The sequence below is a fragment of the Scyliorhinus torazame genome, chromosome 14 (assembly GCF_047496885.1).
Source record: "Scyliorhinus torazame isolate Kashiwa2021f chromosome 14, sScyTor2.1, whole genome shotgun sequence".
Classification (NCBI taxonomy): Eukaryota; Metazoa; Chordata; class Chondrichthyes; order Carcharhiniformes; family Scyliorhinidae; genus Scyliorhinus; species Scyliorhinus torazame.
Window position 1 is genome coordinate 83,193,455 of NC_092720.1, and position 14,825 is coordinate 83,208,279.

General features: G+C 44.6%; 1 protein-coding gene across 2 annotated transcripts in view; it reads left to right on the forward strand.

Moving 5' to 3' along the window:
• LOC140389858 (cilia- and flagella-associated protein 337-like) overlaps positions 1-14,825 on the forward strand; it is a 114,640-nt gene that overhangs the window by 25,031 nt on the left and 74,784 nt on the right. For both annotated transcript variants that reach the window (XM_072474437.1, XM_072474436.1), the window contains exons 4-12: positions 2,218-2,394; positions 4,789-4,963; positions 7,033-7,200; positions 7,779-7,924; positions 8,222-8,455; positions 9,543-9,707; positions 12,451-12,566; positions 13,170-13,300; positions 14,049-14,147. In XM_072474437.1, coding sequence (XP_072330538.1) covers positions 2,218-2,394; positions 4,789-4,963; positions 7,033-7,200; positions 7,779-7,924; positions 8,222-8,455; positions 9,543-9,707; positions 12,451-12,566; positions 13,170-13,300; positions 14,049-14,147 — 1,411 coding nt within the window. The remainder of the gene's footprint in view (positions 1-2,217; positions 2,395-4,788; positions 4,964-7,032; positions 7,201-7,778; positions 7,925-8,221; positions 8,456-9,542; positions 9,708-12,450; positions 12,567-13,169; positions 13,301-14,048; positions 14,148-14,825) is intronic.

The window sequence follows — 14,825 nt, forward strand, 5'->3', positions numbered from 1 at the left end:
AGTGGAGCACGCGGGGAGGACCTCCTGCCAGCGGGAGACCGGGAGATTTTTAGACCGCAGAGCCAGCAGGACGGCCTTCCAGACCGTCCCATTCTCCCTCTCCACCTGCCCGTTTCCCCGGGGGTTGACCTGCTCGAGGCAATGCCTTTGCTGAGCAGAAACTGACACAGCTCATCACTCATAAAGGAGGATCCCCGGTCGCTGTGGACGTAAGCGGGGAAACCGAACAGGGCGAAAGTGCCGTTGAGTGCTTTAATGGCCGTGGCAGACATCATATCGGGACATGGGATGGCGAAGGGGAATCGGGAGTATTCATCGACCATGTTCAGGAAATACATGTTTCGGTCGGTGGAGGGGAGGGGCCCTTTGAAGTCCATGCTGAGGCGTTCAAAGTGGGGGAGGCCTTCACCAGGTGCTTTCGGTCTGGCCGGTAGAAGTGCGGTTTGCACTCCGCGCAGACCTGGCAGTCCCTGGTGACAGCCCTGGCCTGGAGTAGGGCAGGTTGCGGGCCTTTATGAAGTGAAAGAACAGGGTGACCCATGGGTGACTGAGACCATCATGTAGGGCCCGGAGTGTTGCCCCTTTCAGTGACCTGTGGGCCTGTACACCAAGATCTCTCTGACTGTCAGTACTCTTGAGGGTTCTACCATTCACTGTATAATTCCTACCTGAATTGGACTTTCCAAAACGCATTACCTCACATTTGTCCGGATTAAACTCCATCTGCCACCTGGCCGCCCAAGTCTCCAAACAATCTAGATCCTGCTGTCGCCTCTGACAGTCCTCATCGCTATCCGCAATTCCCCCAAGCTTTGTGTCGTCCTCCAATTTACTAATCAGACCAGTTACATTTTCCTCCAAATCATTTCTATATACTACGAACAGCAATGGTCCCAGCACTGATCCCTGCGGAACACCACTAGTCACAGCCCTCCAATCAGAAAAGCACCCTTCCATTGCTACTCTCTACCTTCTATGGCCTAGCCAGTTCTGTATCCATCTTGCCAACTCACCTCTGATCCCGTGTGACTTCACCTTTTGTACCAGACTGCCATGAGTGACCTTGTCAAAGGCCTTACTAAAGACATATAGACAACATCCACTGCCCTACCTGCATCAATCATCTTTGTGACCTCCTCAAAATACTCTATCAAGTTAGTGAGACGCGACCTCCCCTTCACAAAACTTGCTTCCAAATGGGAGTAGATCCTGTCTCGAAGAATTCTTTCCAGTAAGTTCCCTACCACTGATGTAAGGCTCACCGGCCTGTAATTCCCTGCATTATCCTTGCTATCCTTCTTAAACAAAGGAACAACATTGGCTATTCTTCAGTCCTCTGGGACATCACCTGAAGACAGTGAGGATCCAAAGATTTCTGTCAAGGCCTCAGCAATTTCCTCTCTTGCCTCCTTCAGTATTCTGGGGTAGATCCCATCGGGCCCTGGGGACTTATCCACCTTAATATTTTTCAAACACCCAACACCTCATCTTTTTGGATCTCAATGGTGACCCAGGCTATCTACACACCCTTCTCCAGTCTCAACATCCACCAATTCCTTCTCTTTGATGAATGCTGATGCAAAGTATCCATTTAGTACCTCGCCCATTTCCTCTGGCTCCTCACATAGATTCCCTCTCCTGTCCTTCAGTGGGCCCACCCTTTCCCTGGCTAACCTCTTGCTTTTTATGTACGTGTAAAAAGCCTTGGGATTTTCCTTAACCCTATTTGCCAATGACTTTTCGTGACCCCTTTTAGCCCTCCTGACTCCTTGCTTAAGAAGGCTGTGGTCAGGCCACGCACTGCATTTTAAGAGCCTGCACGCCTTCAAACACACCGGTGTGTCGTAGGGAGGTTGGGGTAAAATCATGCCCCTGATTTCTTGGTCAGCATCCATCTCATCTCATTTGCTGTTTGTGGATCTTGGCTGTGTGGAGTTGGTTGCTATGTTTGCTTAAAGAAAAACAGTAACTTCAAAATTGCATTCAATTGAAGTTCCAGTTGAAACATAATTGTTATTTTTTAAATTCTTTAATGGGCTGTGGGTGTTGCTGGCTAGACCAGCACTTTTGTTGCCCATTCCTAATTGCCCAGAGAAGGAGATGGTGAGCCACATTCTTGAACTGCTGCAGTCCATGACTGTTCAATGATGTTTGCTAAATTTTGAAACTCTTGTAACATGCTGTAAATAATATTAATTTTCTATGTTCTTTTTTAAGGTAGCAGTTGCATTTACCAGTAAGGAGATTTGCTTTTATGACCTTAATTCTAAAGAAGAATTTTCCTGTCAGTATAAACTTCATGCTATATGCAACACTCTGATTTGTATGCACTATTGGTATAACCCAGACGATGGAAATGAAGCAGTTCTCACCTTTGGTGACGTTTGTGGGGAGGTAATTTGTGCCAATCAAAATTTATTCCAGGGATTTGGATTATTTTAATTGTAATAAATTTAATTTACTATTATTCAATATTGTGTGAACATGTCTACCTTAATTTTTGTGATTGGCTCATTGTGGGACCCAGTTTACCTCCGATTGAATTTCATTAATCCAAAATAAATATTCCGACACAAGTCAACCAATACAAAAATCAGCGACAGTTCCACTAAGTAATATTACATTTCAGGCTCTTCTCACATGAGCGCAAATGGAAGTCCTATCTCTATTCCTATATAACCCTTCGGTATATTTGTTTTCTGCTGTTTATTAGTTTTTGTTTCTTTAGCTCCAGCGATAACTCCCATCTGCCCACCATTTCTTCAGCCCTCTCTCTGTGTTTCAGCTTTTCAGCTGAAATGCAATTTGTTTGTATCACCAAGGTGGAGCGATTTTAGTACATCTAGAAGTTAATTTCAAAACATTTGAGGAAAAAATGAATTTGGCCTGTGTTGTGACACAACCTTGAGAATAAATAGCCTTAACGAATCCGGATGGTCTTCTCAACCACTCATTATATAATGTTGGCAAACAACAGGTTACAGCAATTTCTCCATAAACATAGTGGGCGGGATTCTCTGACCACCCGCCGGGCGGCGGCGTGAATCCCGCCCCGATGCCAGCTGCCGGATTCTCCGGCGCCGGTTTTTCGGCGGGTGCGGGAATCGCGTTGCGCCGGTCGGGGCCATTGGCAGCGGCCCCCCCCTGCCGATTCTCCGCCCCGCGATGGGGCAAGCGGCCGCCCGTTTTCGGCCGGTCCCGCTGGCGTGAATTACACGAGGTCTGTACCGGCGAGACCTGGCTGTGCGGGAGGCCTACAGAGTCCTCGGGTGCGCGCGGGGGGATCTGGCCCCGGGGGGGGGGGGCATGGTGGCCTGGCCCGGGATCAGGGCTCACCGATCCGCGGGCGGGCCTGTGCCGTGGGGGCACTCTTTCCCTCCGCGCCGGCCAATGTAACAGTCCGCCATGGCCGGCACGGAGAAGAACCCCCCTGTGCATGCGCTGGGATGACGCCAACACACGCTGGCGCTCCCGTGCATGCGCCAACTCGCGCAGGCCGGCGGAGGCCCTGCGGCGCCGGTTGGCACGGCGCCAACCCTGCCTAACCCCTGAAGGTGCAGAGGATTCCAGGCGGCCCGACACCGGAGTGGTTCACACCACTCCTCGGCGCCGATACGGCCCGCCCTGCCGGTTAGGGGAGAATCCTGCCCTATAGATTTTAACTGCATTTTTATGCTGATGTGTGGAGTTGCCCTCCATGTGCCACAGCGCAGAATAATGCTGGATATGCCAAAGTTACCAACCTGCACTACCTCCTAGGTAATAGCAGTGGGAAGGCAGTACCTGGACTGGAAAGTGGGCATTATTCTTTTTGCCATTTTACCATTACAATTTAATTCCCTTTGCTTTCCTAATATTATCTTTTCTCAAGTTAATTCTCTCCCGATTTGTGTTCATCAACTTATTGCCTGGATGACATTCAACTATTTCCAAGCCATACGATTTTTAAAATGAATAAATCCCTGTTTAGTTATTTTCAACTCCATGCCAATATTAAATGTGTTGTAAAACTCTCGAAAAAGGCTTTCAAATTAAAACCTAGGCCAATGCAGCTACCTGAAGTAGTTCGTTAGCTCACAATTTGTTAGCTTTGCATCGCCTGTCATTATACAATTGGTGCAAAGTAAATATTACAGAATCTTTAGAATGTCCAAATAGTCACTTGGGAATTTTCATGTTTCATTTATCATCCTTTCAGTGTTATTTAAGAGTCGGTTGTCTTCTCACCTTTGTTAATGTCAGAATGTAGCCAGCCTTTAGGTACCAGGGAACAGGACTCTTTCATGTGTGCACGCTTCCATGTAGCACAAAGCTCCATTTAACTTGGCTACAAATTGATGTAAACTTTGCCGTATAGACAAGGTTTATTGCCCTGTATTGGGTTTTGGAAGTTACCCTTTCAAATCACTGCATTACGTGTGTCCAAATGTATTACACCGACTAAAGCAATACCTAATTTAATGCATTTGTAAAAAAGTCTAAATGAACTGCAGGCAATTAGGTGAGGTAGGTTATGAAAATGTTCATCCTGAGTGGAATAAAAAGCGTTCTTTATTTATCGTGATGCATTTAGTTTATCAGTGTGGAGACATATAAGAATCATTTTTATTTTTGTCAGTTTTGCTTCACTGAGCTTTATCTAAACTTCAGGGAGATTTCTAGCAAGCCATTGTGCGCGCGAACCTTCACTGATACCTCTTCGCTGATTGTTGATTTCTCCATGCCAAATATTGCAGCTTTCACCAGTGTGTTTTGGAAAATGTATTGTGCATTTTTATTTTCTTGCAGGTCAATGCTATTTGCTTTACTACTGCTTTAATTTCACTTTTTGAAAGACCAACCAGTTCAACAGATGAGCAAGAGACAACCGTATCTATCACTTGGCAAGAGCTGGTGAAAGGAAATCACAAGTGCTGCTTCACTTTGCAACACAAAGGCCACAATAAAGAATGGGTCAGACAAGGTATATAGGGATAGAGTTTCAGCTTTGGTAATCCAGACTAAATTTCACTAGTTTTCCAAACTAGATTTGGTTCAAATTCTTACGTATAAATTTGCACCAACACAAACATTAACGGCGTGATGTATTGGCCTTGCCGCGCCCAACTCGGGATATGATGAAGCCTGTAAATCTTATAAGAGGCTTCACGCAAGATTTACAGGCCTAGTCATGCCTCAGGAGATCTAATGAGATCTTGCGAGGCATCACGATCTGGATCCCGCCCATTGTGGTCAGGAATCAGATTTGCATATTTAAATGAGTAGTTAGTCTCACTTGAATATGTCTATGCCGGATCTACCCAGCGCCTGGGATAACGGCTTCGCCTTCGGAGTGTCAAAAACCTGCTCACCAGTGCTTAATTTGGATTCTGTCAGGGCCACTTGGCTCCAACCTCAATATATATGGCCTTGGTCCAAACATGGAAAAAAAGAGTTGTGTGTGAGTGACTGCCCTTGACATCAATGTAGGATTTGACTGAATATGGAATCAAGATGCCGTAGGAAAATTGAAGTCACTGGGAATCATACAGTGGTTAAAGCACAGAAGGAGGCCATTCTGCCACCATGTCTGTGCTGACCCTCTGGAGGAGCAATTCACTGAATGCCACTCCCTGCCTTTTTGCCATAGCCCAGTATTTTGTTTCCTTTTCAGATAATAATACAATGTCTTTTTGAAAAGCTCTATTGACCCTACCTCCACCACACTCTCAGGCAACCCGGAGAAATTTGCCATTGGTTGGAGTCATACCTAACACAAAGGAAGATGGTTGTTGGAAGCAAATCATCAAAATCCTGACCCATCACTGCATGAGTTCCTCAGGACACGTTTGGTTCATTCATCTTCAGCTGCCTCATCACAAGGTCAGAAGTTGGATGTGTGCTGATGATTGCACAATGTTCATTACCATCCACGATGCCTCAGGTATTGAAGCTGTCCATGCCCATGCACAGCAAGACCTGGACAACATTCAGGCTTAGGCAAATAAATGCCATGTAACATTTGTGTCACATGAGGCGAGGCGATGACCATCTCCAGCAAAAGAGAATGTAACCATTTTCCCTTGACATCCAGTGGGAATACCATGACTGTATTCTCCTATCATCAACATCCTGGAGTTTGCCACTGGACCATAAACCTAAGTGGACCAGCAATATAAATACTGTGTTAATAAGAGCATGTCAGAGCCTGGGAATATGTCACTTCCTGACTCCCCAAAGCCTATATACCATCTACAAGGCACAAGTCAAGGGTGCGACAAAATACACTCTACTTCCTGGATGAGTGCAACAATAACAACACACACCAAGTTCCATCAAAGACTGCTTGATTGGCACCCCATGAACCACCTTAATTAAACATTCACTGTCTCCACCACAGTTGCAGCAGTATGTACCATGTACAAGATGCACTGCAGCAACTCACCAAAGTTCCTTTGACAGCACCTTCTAAATCCACCACTTCGATCCCATAGAAGTACAAGTGCAGCAGATGCATGGGAACACCACTACCTGCAAGTTCCCCTCCCAAGTCACACAACATCCTGACTTGGAACTATATTACCATTCCTGCATTCTCACTGGGTGAAGAACCCTGAACTATCTTCTTAACACCACTTTGGGTGTACCAACACTACATAGACTGCAGCCATTCAAGAAGACAACTCACCACCACTTCCTTAAGATCAATTAGGAATGAATAAAATGAAACTTCCCACCTCATATGAATAGTATAGCAGACCATACTCCAGCACATCTCATTCCTGCATCTCCCCCTCCCGCCTCCAAATCCCTTACCTCCTAGGAAGCTCTGAAAATCCCAGGGCATCGTAAAAATTGTCCTCCTCCCTTTTTGGTCTATCTTCATCTCCAGAAAATGGATGTTTCCCCTACTGCCTGTAAGAGAATGTAAATGTCTGTGCTTCCATTATTTTTGAGAAATACAGTAGCTTTATCATCTTTTATCCAACTGTAAGATTTGGACCCTCCTGTTAATGAATATGAAATTAAATCGCCATTGCTTTCTTCCTCCAGTGAGTTACTGTCCTAATTTGGAGGCTTTCATTTCCTGTGCAACAACTAACGTGAACACACTAGTCTTGGGCTGGAAAGAAAAAGGAACAGACCCAATGAAAACCACTTGTTTCCATGTTAATGAAGGTGTTAATGCATTTGATTACCATCCTGGACTCAACTTAATTGGTAAGTGAACTCAAGTATTTGTTGACCTCAAAACTGTCCATACATAAATGTCACATATAATCTTCCAGGATTTCTTGTCCTGATTATTGCCTGGTGATCTCTGCTCAAAAATGCTCTTGAAAGTTAGGGTCTAGCTGTAATGTTCTCACTTGTTGGCACTCACTTTTATGTGATGAATGGCTCCTTGGTTATGGTTTTGAAGCTGCAGATTTGAGTGACTGACTTTGGACGAAGGGAAAGCTACTGGTTGAAGTATTCATTTTTAAATTGAATAATAATTATTTTCGAAAATGAAATGTGATGTTTTTCAGTAAAAGTCATGTCCAGACTTATGTTTCCATTTACATATAATGAGATGTAAAATCATAACTGCAAGTGACATCGTGATTTATTTTGTGATTTACAAATTGTCTTGAGTTTGTAAACAAATAAACCCAGTTGCCTAAGGATTTCTTCATGACCTTACCTTTAAATTTTCACTGGTATGTTTTACAAGGCAGTATTAATAATCAATAATGGGATTTACTCTGTGGCATTATAGACCTTAGTTCTTATGAACAGAACATTTTTTCCAATAGCTTCTGCAGCGGTAGATCATCAAGTCTACTTATGGAACCCTTACGTGTCTAAACCCAGTGGGGTATTACGAGGTCATCTAGCTAGTGTAATAGCAGTTCAATTTAACCTTACACAAAGACAACTCCTCAGTTTTTCAAAGGATAAGGTGAGAGTAATTTGCTTTTCATTTAACTTGTGAGTACATTTGAATGTGCTGGCTGCTTTACAGGTTTACATAAAAATCTTCTGAAATTGCCTCTATTCTAATAGTTTTAAATATTAAAATAGAAATCTATACGGCCTTGAAAGCAAGAGTAAAACCAGAGTGTAGTGATACGAACCAGAATGTTAGTGAGTTAGTGACAGATGCTTGTGCTCACGCTATTCGTTCAGTTCAAACATAGGCTAAACATTGTCAGTTGTGAATTTTGTGCATTGGTTGGAATAACTGTTTGAGTTCTAGGTTTTACGAATTTGGGACATGCACCATCAGCTTTGTGTCCAGCGGCTTGCTGGGATATTTCCAAAGTGCCTGGAATTCCAAACGATTCTGTATTTCAATGAACCCCGTGGCCATCTCTTCACCACTTTCAACAATCAGATGACGTTGTTGGAGATGAAGCAAGAGACTGGCAAATCTGTGAAAAGTCACGAAAGGCCGGTTACCTGTGTGCTTTATAACTCTCTCTTCAAACAGGTGGGTGAAAATAGGAACAGAACGATATTACTTTGATAATGTTTCAGGTACCAATCGTGCAAGATACTTCTGTAAACAAGAGCGTACACTTAAATTAACTTCAAGGCCAAACTTTCTTTGTGAAAACTTTTTCTGTGATTACTAACAACTTTAAACTGTGACTAAGATTGAACACAACATACACAGATATAGGGCACGATTTAACTAAATGGGGACAAAGTCCCTTAGTGAGCGCGTTTAGCCACGTGTTTCCTGGCGCTCACAACGCAGCAAAACATAACACTATTAAGCTGCACTCAGGTTCAATAGGGCTCCACTCGCTGGAACTCCTCAGTGCAACTGGCGTCCCAATCTCTGGAGCCCTTGAGTGACCCCTGACACCCCCCAAACCCCAATGCACGCTAGGAGGGTGCCCAGCCTCACCCCTCCCCAATACCTGTGCACGGCAGTCCTGGCCCAATCACCACCATGAAAAGAATGCCACTTTGGCAGTGCCACCCTGGCAGTGTCCCTACCAGTTGGCAGTGCCACCTTGACAGTGCCAAACAGGCATCCAGGTGGCATTGCCAGGGTGCCAGACTGGCAGTGCCAGGGTATCCAGGTGGCACCAGCAGTGCCAGGGTACCACCCTGCATCTGGGGCCTCCAATCCCTTGTGAGACCCCCAAGAATGCCATTTCATCTGGTTCCCATTTGTGGAGACCAGGACGGAACAGCGCTCGCCCGAGGTCTCCGAGGCCAAGGGGATAGATCCCACTGCTCGGGTACCTTGGGAAACTGCACATTAAAGTGATATTAGCTGTCTCGCTTTAATATGCAGATTTGCCAAAAGTGATCCCACCCACGATGGGCGGCATTTACATTGCAACGTCTTGCGAGGTCTCCTTAAATCTCGCAAGGTATTGTGAGTCGGGTAGATCCCATGGGTGGGGTCTGCCGGTTCCTATCAGCCACACTACGCCATGGCGAGCTTGTCTTCACTTTAATCCCATTTAACTGAGATGGTATCTTGTACTTTGGGCTATGGACCTTCAACTGGCAGCTTGTTTGAAAAAGTAATGTGAATAATATATGCCAAACACTTACAGGTTATCAGTTCAGACATTGTATCTACTGTTACAGTCTGGATGATTGAGACTGGTCAAAAAATAAAGCAATTTCCTGAGTGTCATGGCAATTCTGAGATTACTACAATGGCACTAGATGACGCTGAGACCAGATTTTTCACTGCAAGTGTTGATGGAACCGTGAAGGTAAGATATATTCACGTTTAACTTAGTATTCCTATAGTATGAGGTTATATTGATCAATCATATAAAGATGCAATATAACAACTTTCATTTGGTGAGAGATGGCATGTAACCTAATGATCAAATAGAAGGGTAATCACTAAAACGATAGTTGCAATAAACAATCTACCTACTTAACTTTCGGAACAGCACTTGTAAGCATAGCAGATTAGTTTACTGAACAATTGGCGCAATCTTACCAAAAGGAATCAAAGTCCCCGAGTGAATGCGTTTGGCCGCCTGTTTCTAGGCACTCGCAGTGCTGAAAACACATGGCGATTCAACGCTACTCATGTTGAACAAGGGGCCTAAACGGGGAATGCACGGCCGAGGCCTCATATAGCCCCGTTTTTTACAAAGGGGAGCAGAACCCCAAAAGCCGGAACTCCCCATTGGAGCGAGAGATCGGGATGCCATTTTTAAATAATGGCACAAAAGGTATTTCCGACCTTCCGCCAGCCCGAACGCAACATGAGAGGGTCCCCTGCACCCCCCCCATCGGCAACCCCCGCCCATTCGTGCACAAATGCCAGCTTGGCACCTTGGCAGTGCCAACCTCATACCATGGCAATGCCCGCGCCAGCTGTCAGTGCTACCAGGGCACCTTGGCAGTGTTTACTGCCTCGCTCTAATATGCAGATTTTTTTTTCAAATAATTTTAGAGTACCCAATTAATTTTTTCCAATTAAGGGGCAATTTAGCATGACCAATCCACCTAACCTGAATATCTTTGGGTTGTGGGGGCGAAACTCACGCAAACACGAGGAGAGTGTGTAAACTCCACACAGTGATTCTGAGCTGGGATCGATCCAGGGACCTCCGAGCCGTGAGGCAGCAGTGCTAACCACTGCGCCACCATGCTGCCCTCAATATGCAGATTTTCCCAAAACTGATCCCACCCAATGTAGGAGGGATTCCTCTTGCAATGTCTCGCGAGATTGTGTTGAATCTCGCGAGGCGTTGCGTGCCGGGTGGATCCTGGGAGCCGGGTCTCCCGGCTTTCACCGGCCACGTTACACCACAGCGAGATGCTTTTCAGGCGCAGCATGGCCAGAAGAATGTGCCCAATATCTTCTCTAGTTCCATCATGGACACAATCTCTATATCCCAACAATCTTCTCTGGCCCTCCATCCATCATGACTGCTCTGTTGTTATTAACTTATTGAATCACTCATTTGCCTCCATCTTGCATGCAATCCACCATCCTTGGCAGACCTTGCAGTCACTTGTGGCCTGTTCCCAAGTGCCGCATAACTTCCTTCCAATTCTGTCTTCTTTTAAGTTTGCTCAAAATGTTTTAAAGTGGTCTTCAGTTACCTCTTAATCTCTCTCCCATGGCTTACAATCATTTTCTTGATTCCTACGTAAAGCATTTTGAGATGATCTATATATTTAAGAGAATTATATCAATATAAGTTGTCGTTGATACCTTTCAACAAAGATTGAGTGAGCTTTATGTATTTTTAGTTTGCACTTTTAATCAGAATGATCAGTTATAATAAAGGGAACAAACTTGAAATATATAACTTGTCCTTTCTCTTTACAGCTGCTCCTTGGCCTGCTGTATATTTTCATCGTTTTCTAGTTTTACTTCAAATTTCTATCTTTCATTTTAATTTTAGCTAAAGTTTTGCTGCAGGGCAAGTTCCCTTTAAGTCCTTCCACTTTAATGTCATGGATATAATGGAGCCGGTATGCACACTTAGATCTGGATTTTCTTTTTAGCATAATTTTGCTCAAGACCAAAATAGCAAAATAACATGAATGGCCTCTCCTGCTTGCTGCCTTCCCTCTCACAACCTCTCCCACTTGCCTGCCCTCCTGCTCACTGCCTCTCCCACTCCCCAATCCTCCAGCTCCCTGACCCTTCAGCTCCTGACCCTCTTGTTTTCGGATCCTCCCACTTGCTGCCCATCTTGCTCCCTGATCCTGCAACCCACTGACCCTCCAGCTTCCCAATCTCCCAACACGCTGGAACCGCCACTCGCTGTCCATCCTGCTACTGAATTTCCTGCTCCCTGACCCTCCCACTGGCCGCCATTCTCCCACTGGCCACTTCCCTCCCATTTGGAGCTCCTCTCGCTCCTTTGTTCACTTCCCACTCTCTCGTGGCCACTCAGCAAAGGTCTGGGAGAAGGAAACGGCAAGCGAGAGGGAGCAAAAGAGGTGGGGAGCGTGAGGGTCAATGAGCAGGAGAGTTGACCAGTGGGAGGATTGGGGAGCGAACAAGAAGGCTGGCAAGTGGGAGAGTTGGCAAGGGGGTGGATCAGGAAACAGGAGCGTCAACGAGCGGAAGGTAAAAAGAGGGAGTTTGCATATTTCTTTTATATTTTGTAATTTAATTTAATTTTAACAAGTTATTTCATTTGTAATTATAGGAATTGATGAATGTACGGTATTTCAACTTAGTGTCAAACTTTATTTTCTGATGAGTAGAACCTAACTACAGGTTTTACATTGCTTTTAGTGGGAAAATCTGATTTGCCTAATGTTGTTTCATTTCAAGTTCACTTTTCAAGGATTCAACCGTATCATTCAATGAGGAATTATTGTATAACATTCAATCCAATTAATGTAAAAGTAAGCATTGTGGTTTCAAAGAAGAATATCTGTGTCCTGCTATTTCAAAATTCAGGTAAACTCATAGAGTACGAAACGTTCAATTCATGAGATTGTAATCATTGAAGTTGTACCTTATATTGACAGATTTGGGATTTCAATGGCCATTGCCATCATAAATTGAATGCAGGAAGAGACCAAGCAGCTGATATCTCCCAGATCTTGATATTAAAAAGGAGTATTCTGATATTAGGTTGGGAAAGGTATGTTGTAGTCAAAAGGTGACTATCAGCAAAATATTATGTGATCTTCTATAAACAAATCTACTTTTCCTGCTTTTTTTCTTGTTAGCTTAAGGTTTACAGCACAGTCCATTGTTCCAAGATTATGTACCAGTCTGGACTATTTTTACTATGCACCGTGAGCTTTGTTGCCTTCCTTAGATTTCTGAGATTATTTATTTACGTGAAGGCCAAGACACTGTCTGTCAACAACAGTTTTAACAAACACTGCCCCTAGACATTTACCACCATTCATTTGTCATGATAACGTCCCTTCCAAATTTCCTTTGTGACTGTAGCCTGTAATTGGTGTCCTGTAGTATGGTCAGGATTGAGAATGTGGGAAATAACGTGAGCATTCCTGGGTACGTCACTCGATGACAGGGTGTGTTAGTGTGTCAAAGTTGAATTGTTGTTTCACACTTGACATAAATATCACACTTGTATAAATTAACAGCCAGGTGGTATTCAACTGTTGTTAGAGACATCTCTAACTTAGACAGCTTGGAAAGCTTCAAGTGGTGAACTTATAAGTTTGTAGATTTGCTCTATCATATTAAATATTTCAATTTTTTTTTCTTCCAGAATAATTACTGTCTTCAGAATGGATACTCTGACGGAATATTTTGTTCAACCCTCAGAATGGAAAGGGAAAGCGGAACATCAAAATGACATTCTTTGTGCAGCATTCTTACCACCTCAAACCCTTGTGACAGGTTTACTGCTTCGTTATGTATTATGTACCAGCGGCCTACTTTGAGGGTTGCCGATGGATCCCAGCTGGATGGGAGTGTGATGGGAGTGATAGGGAGGCGGTCGCTGGTGAGAGGAGCAAGGGGGGTTGGAAACAAGGCAGAGGGCTGGATTCCTGTGTGCCCTGCTTTACCAATGTCGGGTCCCTTGATCTGGCTCAGATTGCATGTGAATGAAGGACACTGCTGGTAAACGTGACTTGGTTTACTGGACGGTCCTGGATGGCAAGTCCCCCACCCACCACTGATTGAATACCAGCAGTGGTGGGACAAGGCCCCCAAGTGGCATGATCTCCAGCCTACACACTCGCACCTGCTCACAAGACCTCCCCTACCTGGGGTTACTGGGTTACGGAGATAGGGTGGAGCTGTGGGCTTGGGTGGAGAAGCATGAGAGGCTGAATGGTGTTATCCCGTCCTTGTGTTTCTATGTTGAACCTTCATTTCAGGTAAAATATCATCTTCAAAGGACACTGAATTAGTAAGGGAACATCGTACGTTTGGCTACAATAATCAAATCTGACCCCCCCCCCCACATAATTCCTTCCCATGATGCCAAAAAACCTATCTTTCTCGCACCTTGTATGATCTGTTGAAAGTTAAATTGATGTTTGGTTGGTTTCACTTTTCCTATAAAGAACACAGTTCAATATTTTGTGAAGGGATCAGTATTTAATTAACTATACAGAATATCTCGATGTGATTTCTACAGGCAGTTATGATGGGGAGATCGTAGTGTGGAATAATAATTCAGAAAAAGCATCATCTAGATTTCATCCATGTTTGAATAGAGCCCTGGAGTCTAAATCAGGTAAATGTAAATCATTTTAACAATAAATCAATTTCTATCCCCAGTGACACTATGGGATGGATTTAATGAAGCAATGGCAGTCTTGCCCACTGGCTGGAGAGGGAAGGGCCACTGCATCAGTGCCATTCAGGTGCTTATATTGTGTCTCTTAGTTGTAATCTAAGTACATGAGACCTCCTCTTTAAGACAATGGTGAGATTTTCTTTCTCTGAATTCTCTTCCCTAAAAAGCAGTAGATGCTGGTCACTCAATTTATTGAAGGCAGTGAGAGATTTTTGATGGACAAGGGTGTCAAAGATTATGGGGGGCAGATAGGAAAGTGGAGTTGAGATCACAGCCAGGTCAGCCATGATCTTATTGAGCAGGCTCAAAGGGCTGGGTGGCTTACTCCTGCTTCTCAGTCCGATGTTTTTGTGTTAACTGGGGAGCAGTGGGCCCTCCTGGGATCAAGGATCTCAGGCATGGAAGCCAGCCCGTCAAGAGACAATCCGAGGCAGGCAGCTCTATTAAACAGCAGCACCTGCAGGAAGGTGGCGATTGCTGCCGGTAAAACACTCAACTGAGGCCTACAATTGTCACTGGATTCCAACAGATGAGAGATGGTGGGAGAGAGGTGGTAAGGAGGTAATTAGCAGAACGGGCGATGCGGGGGGGTCTTTAACCAGACCCCTCCCCTTT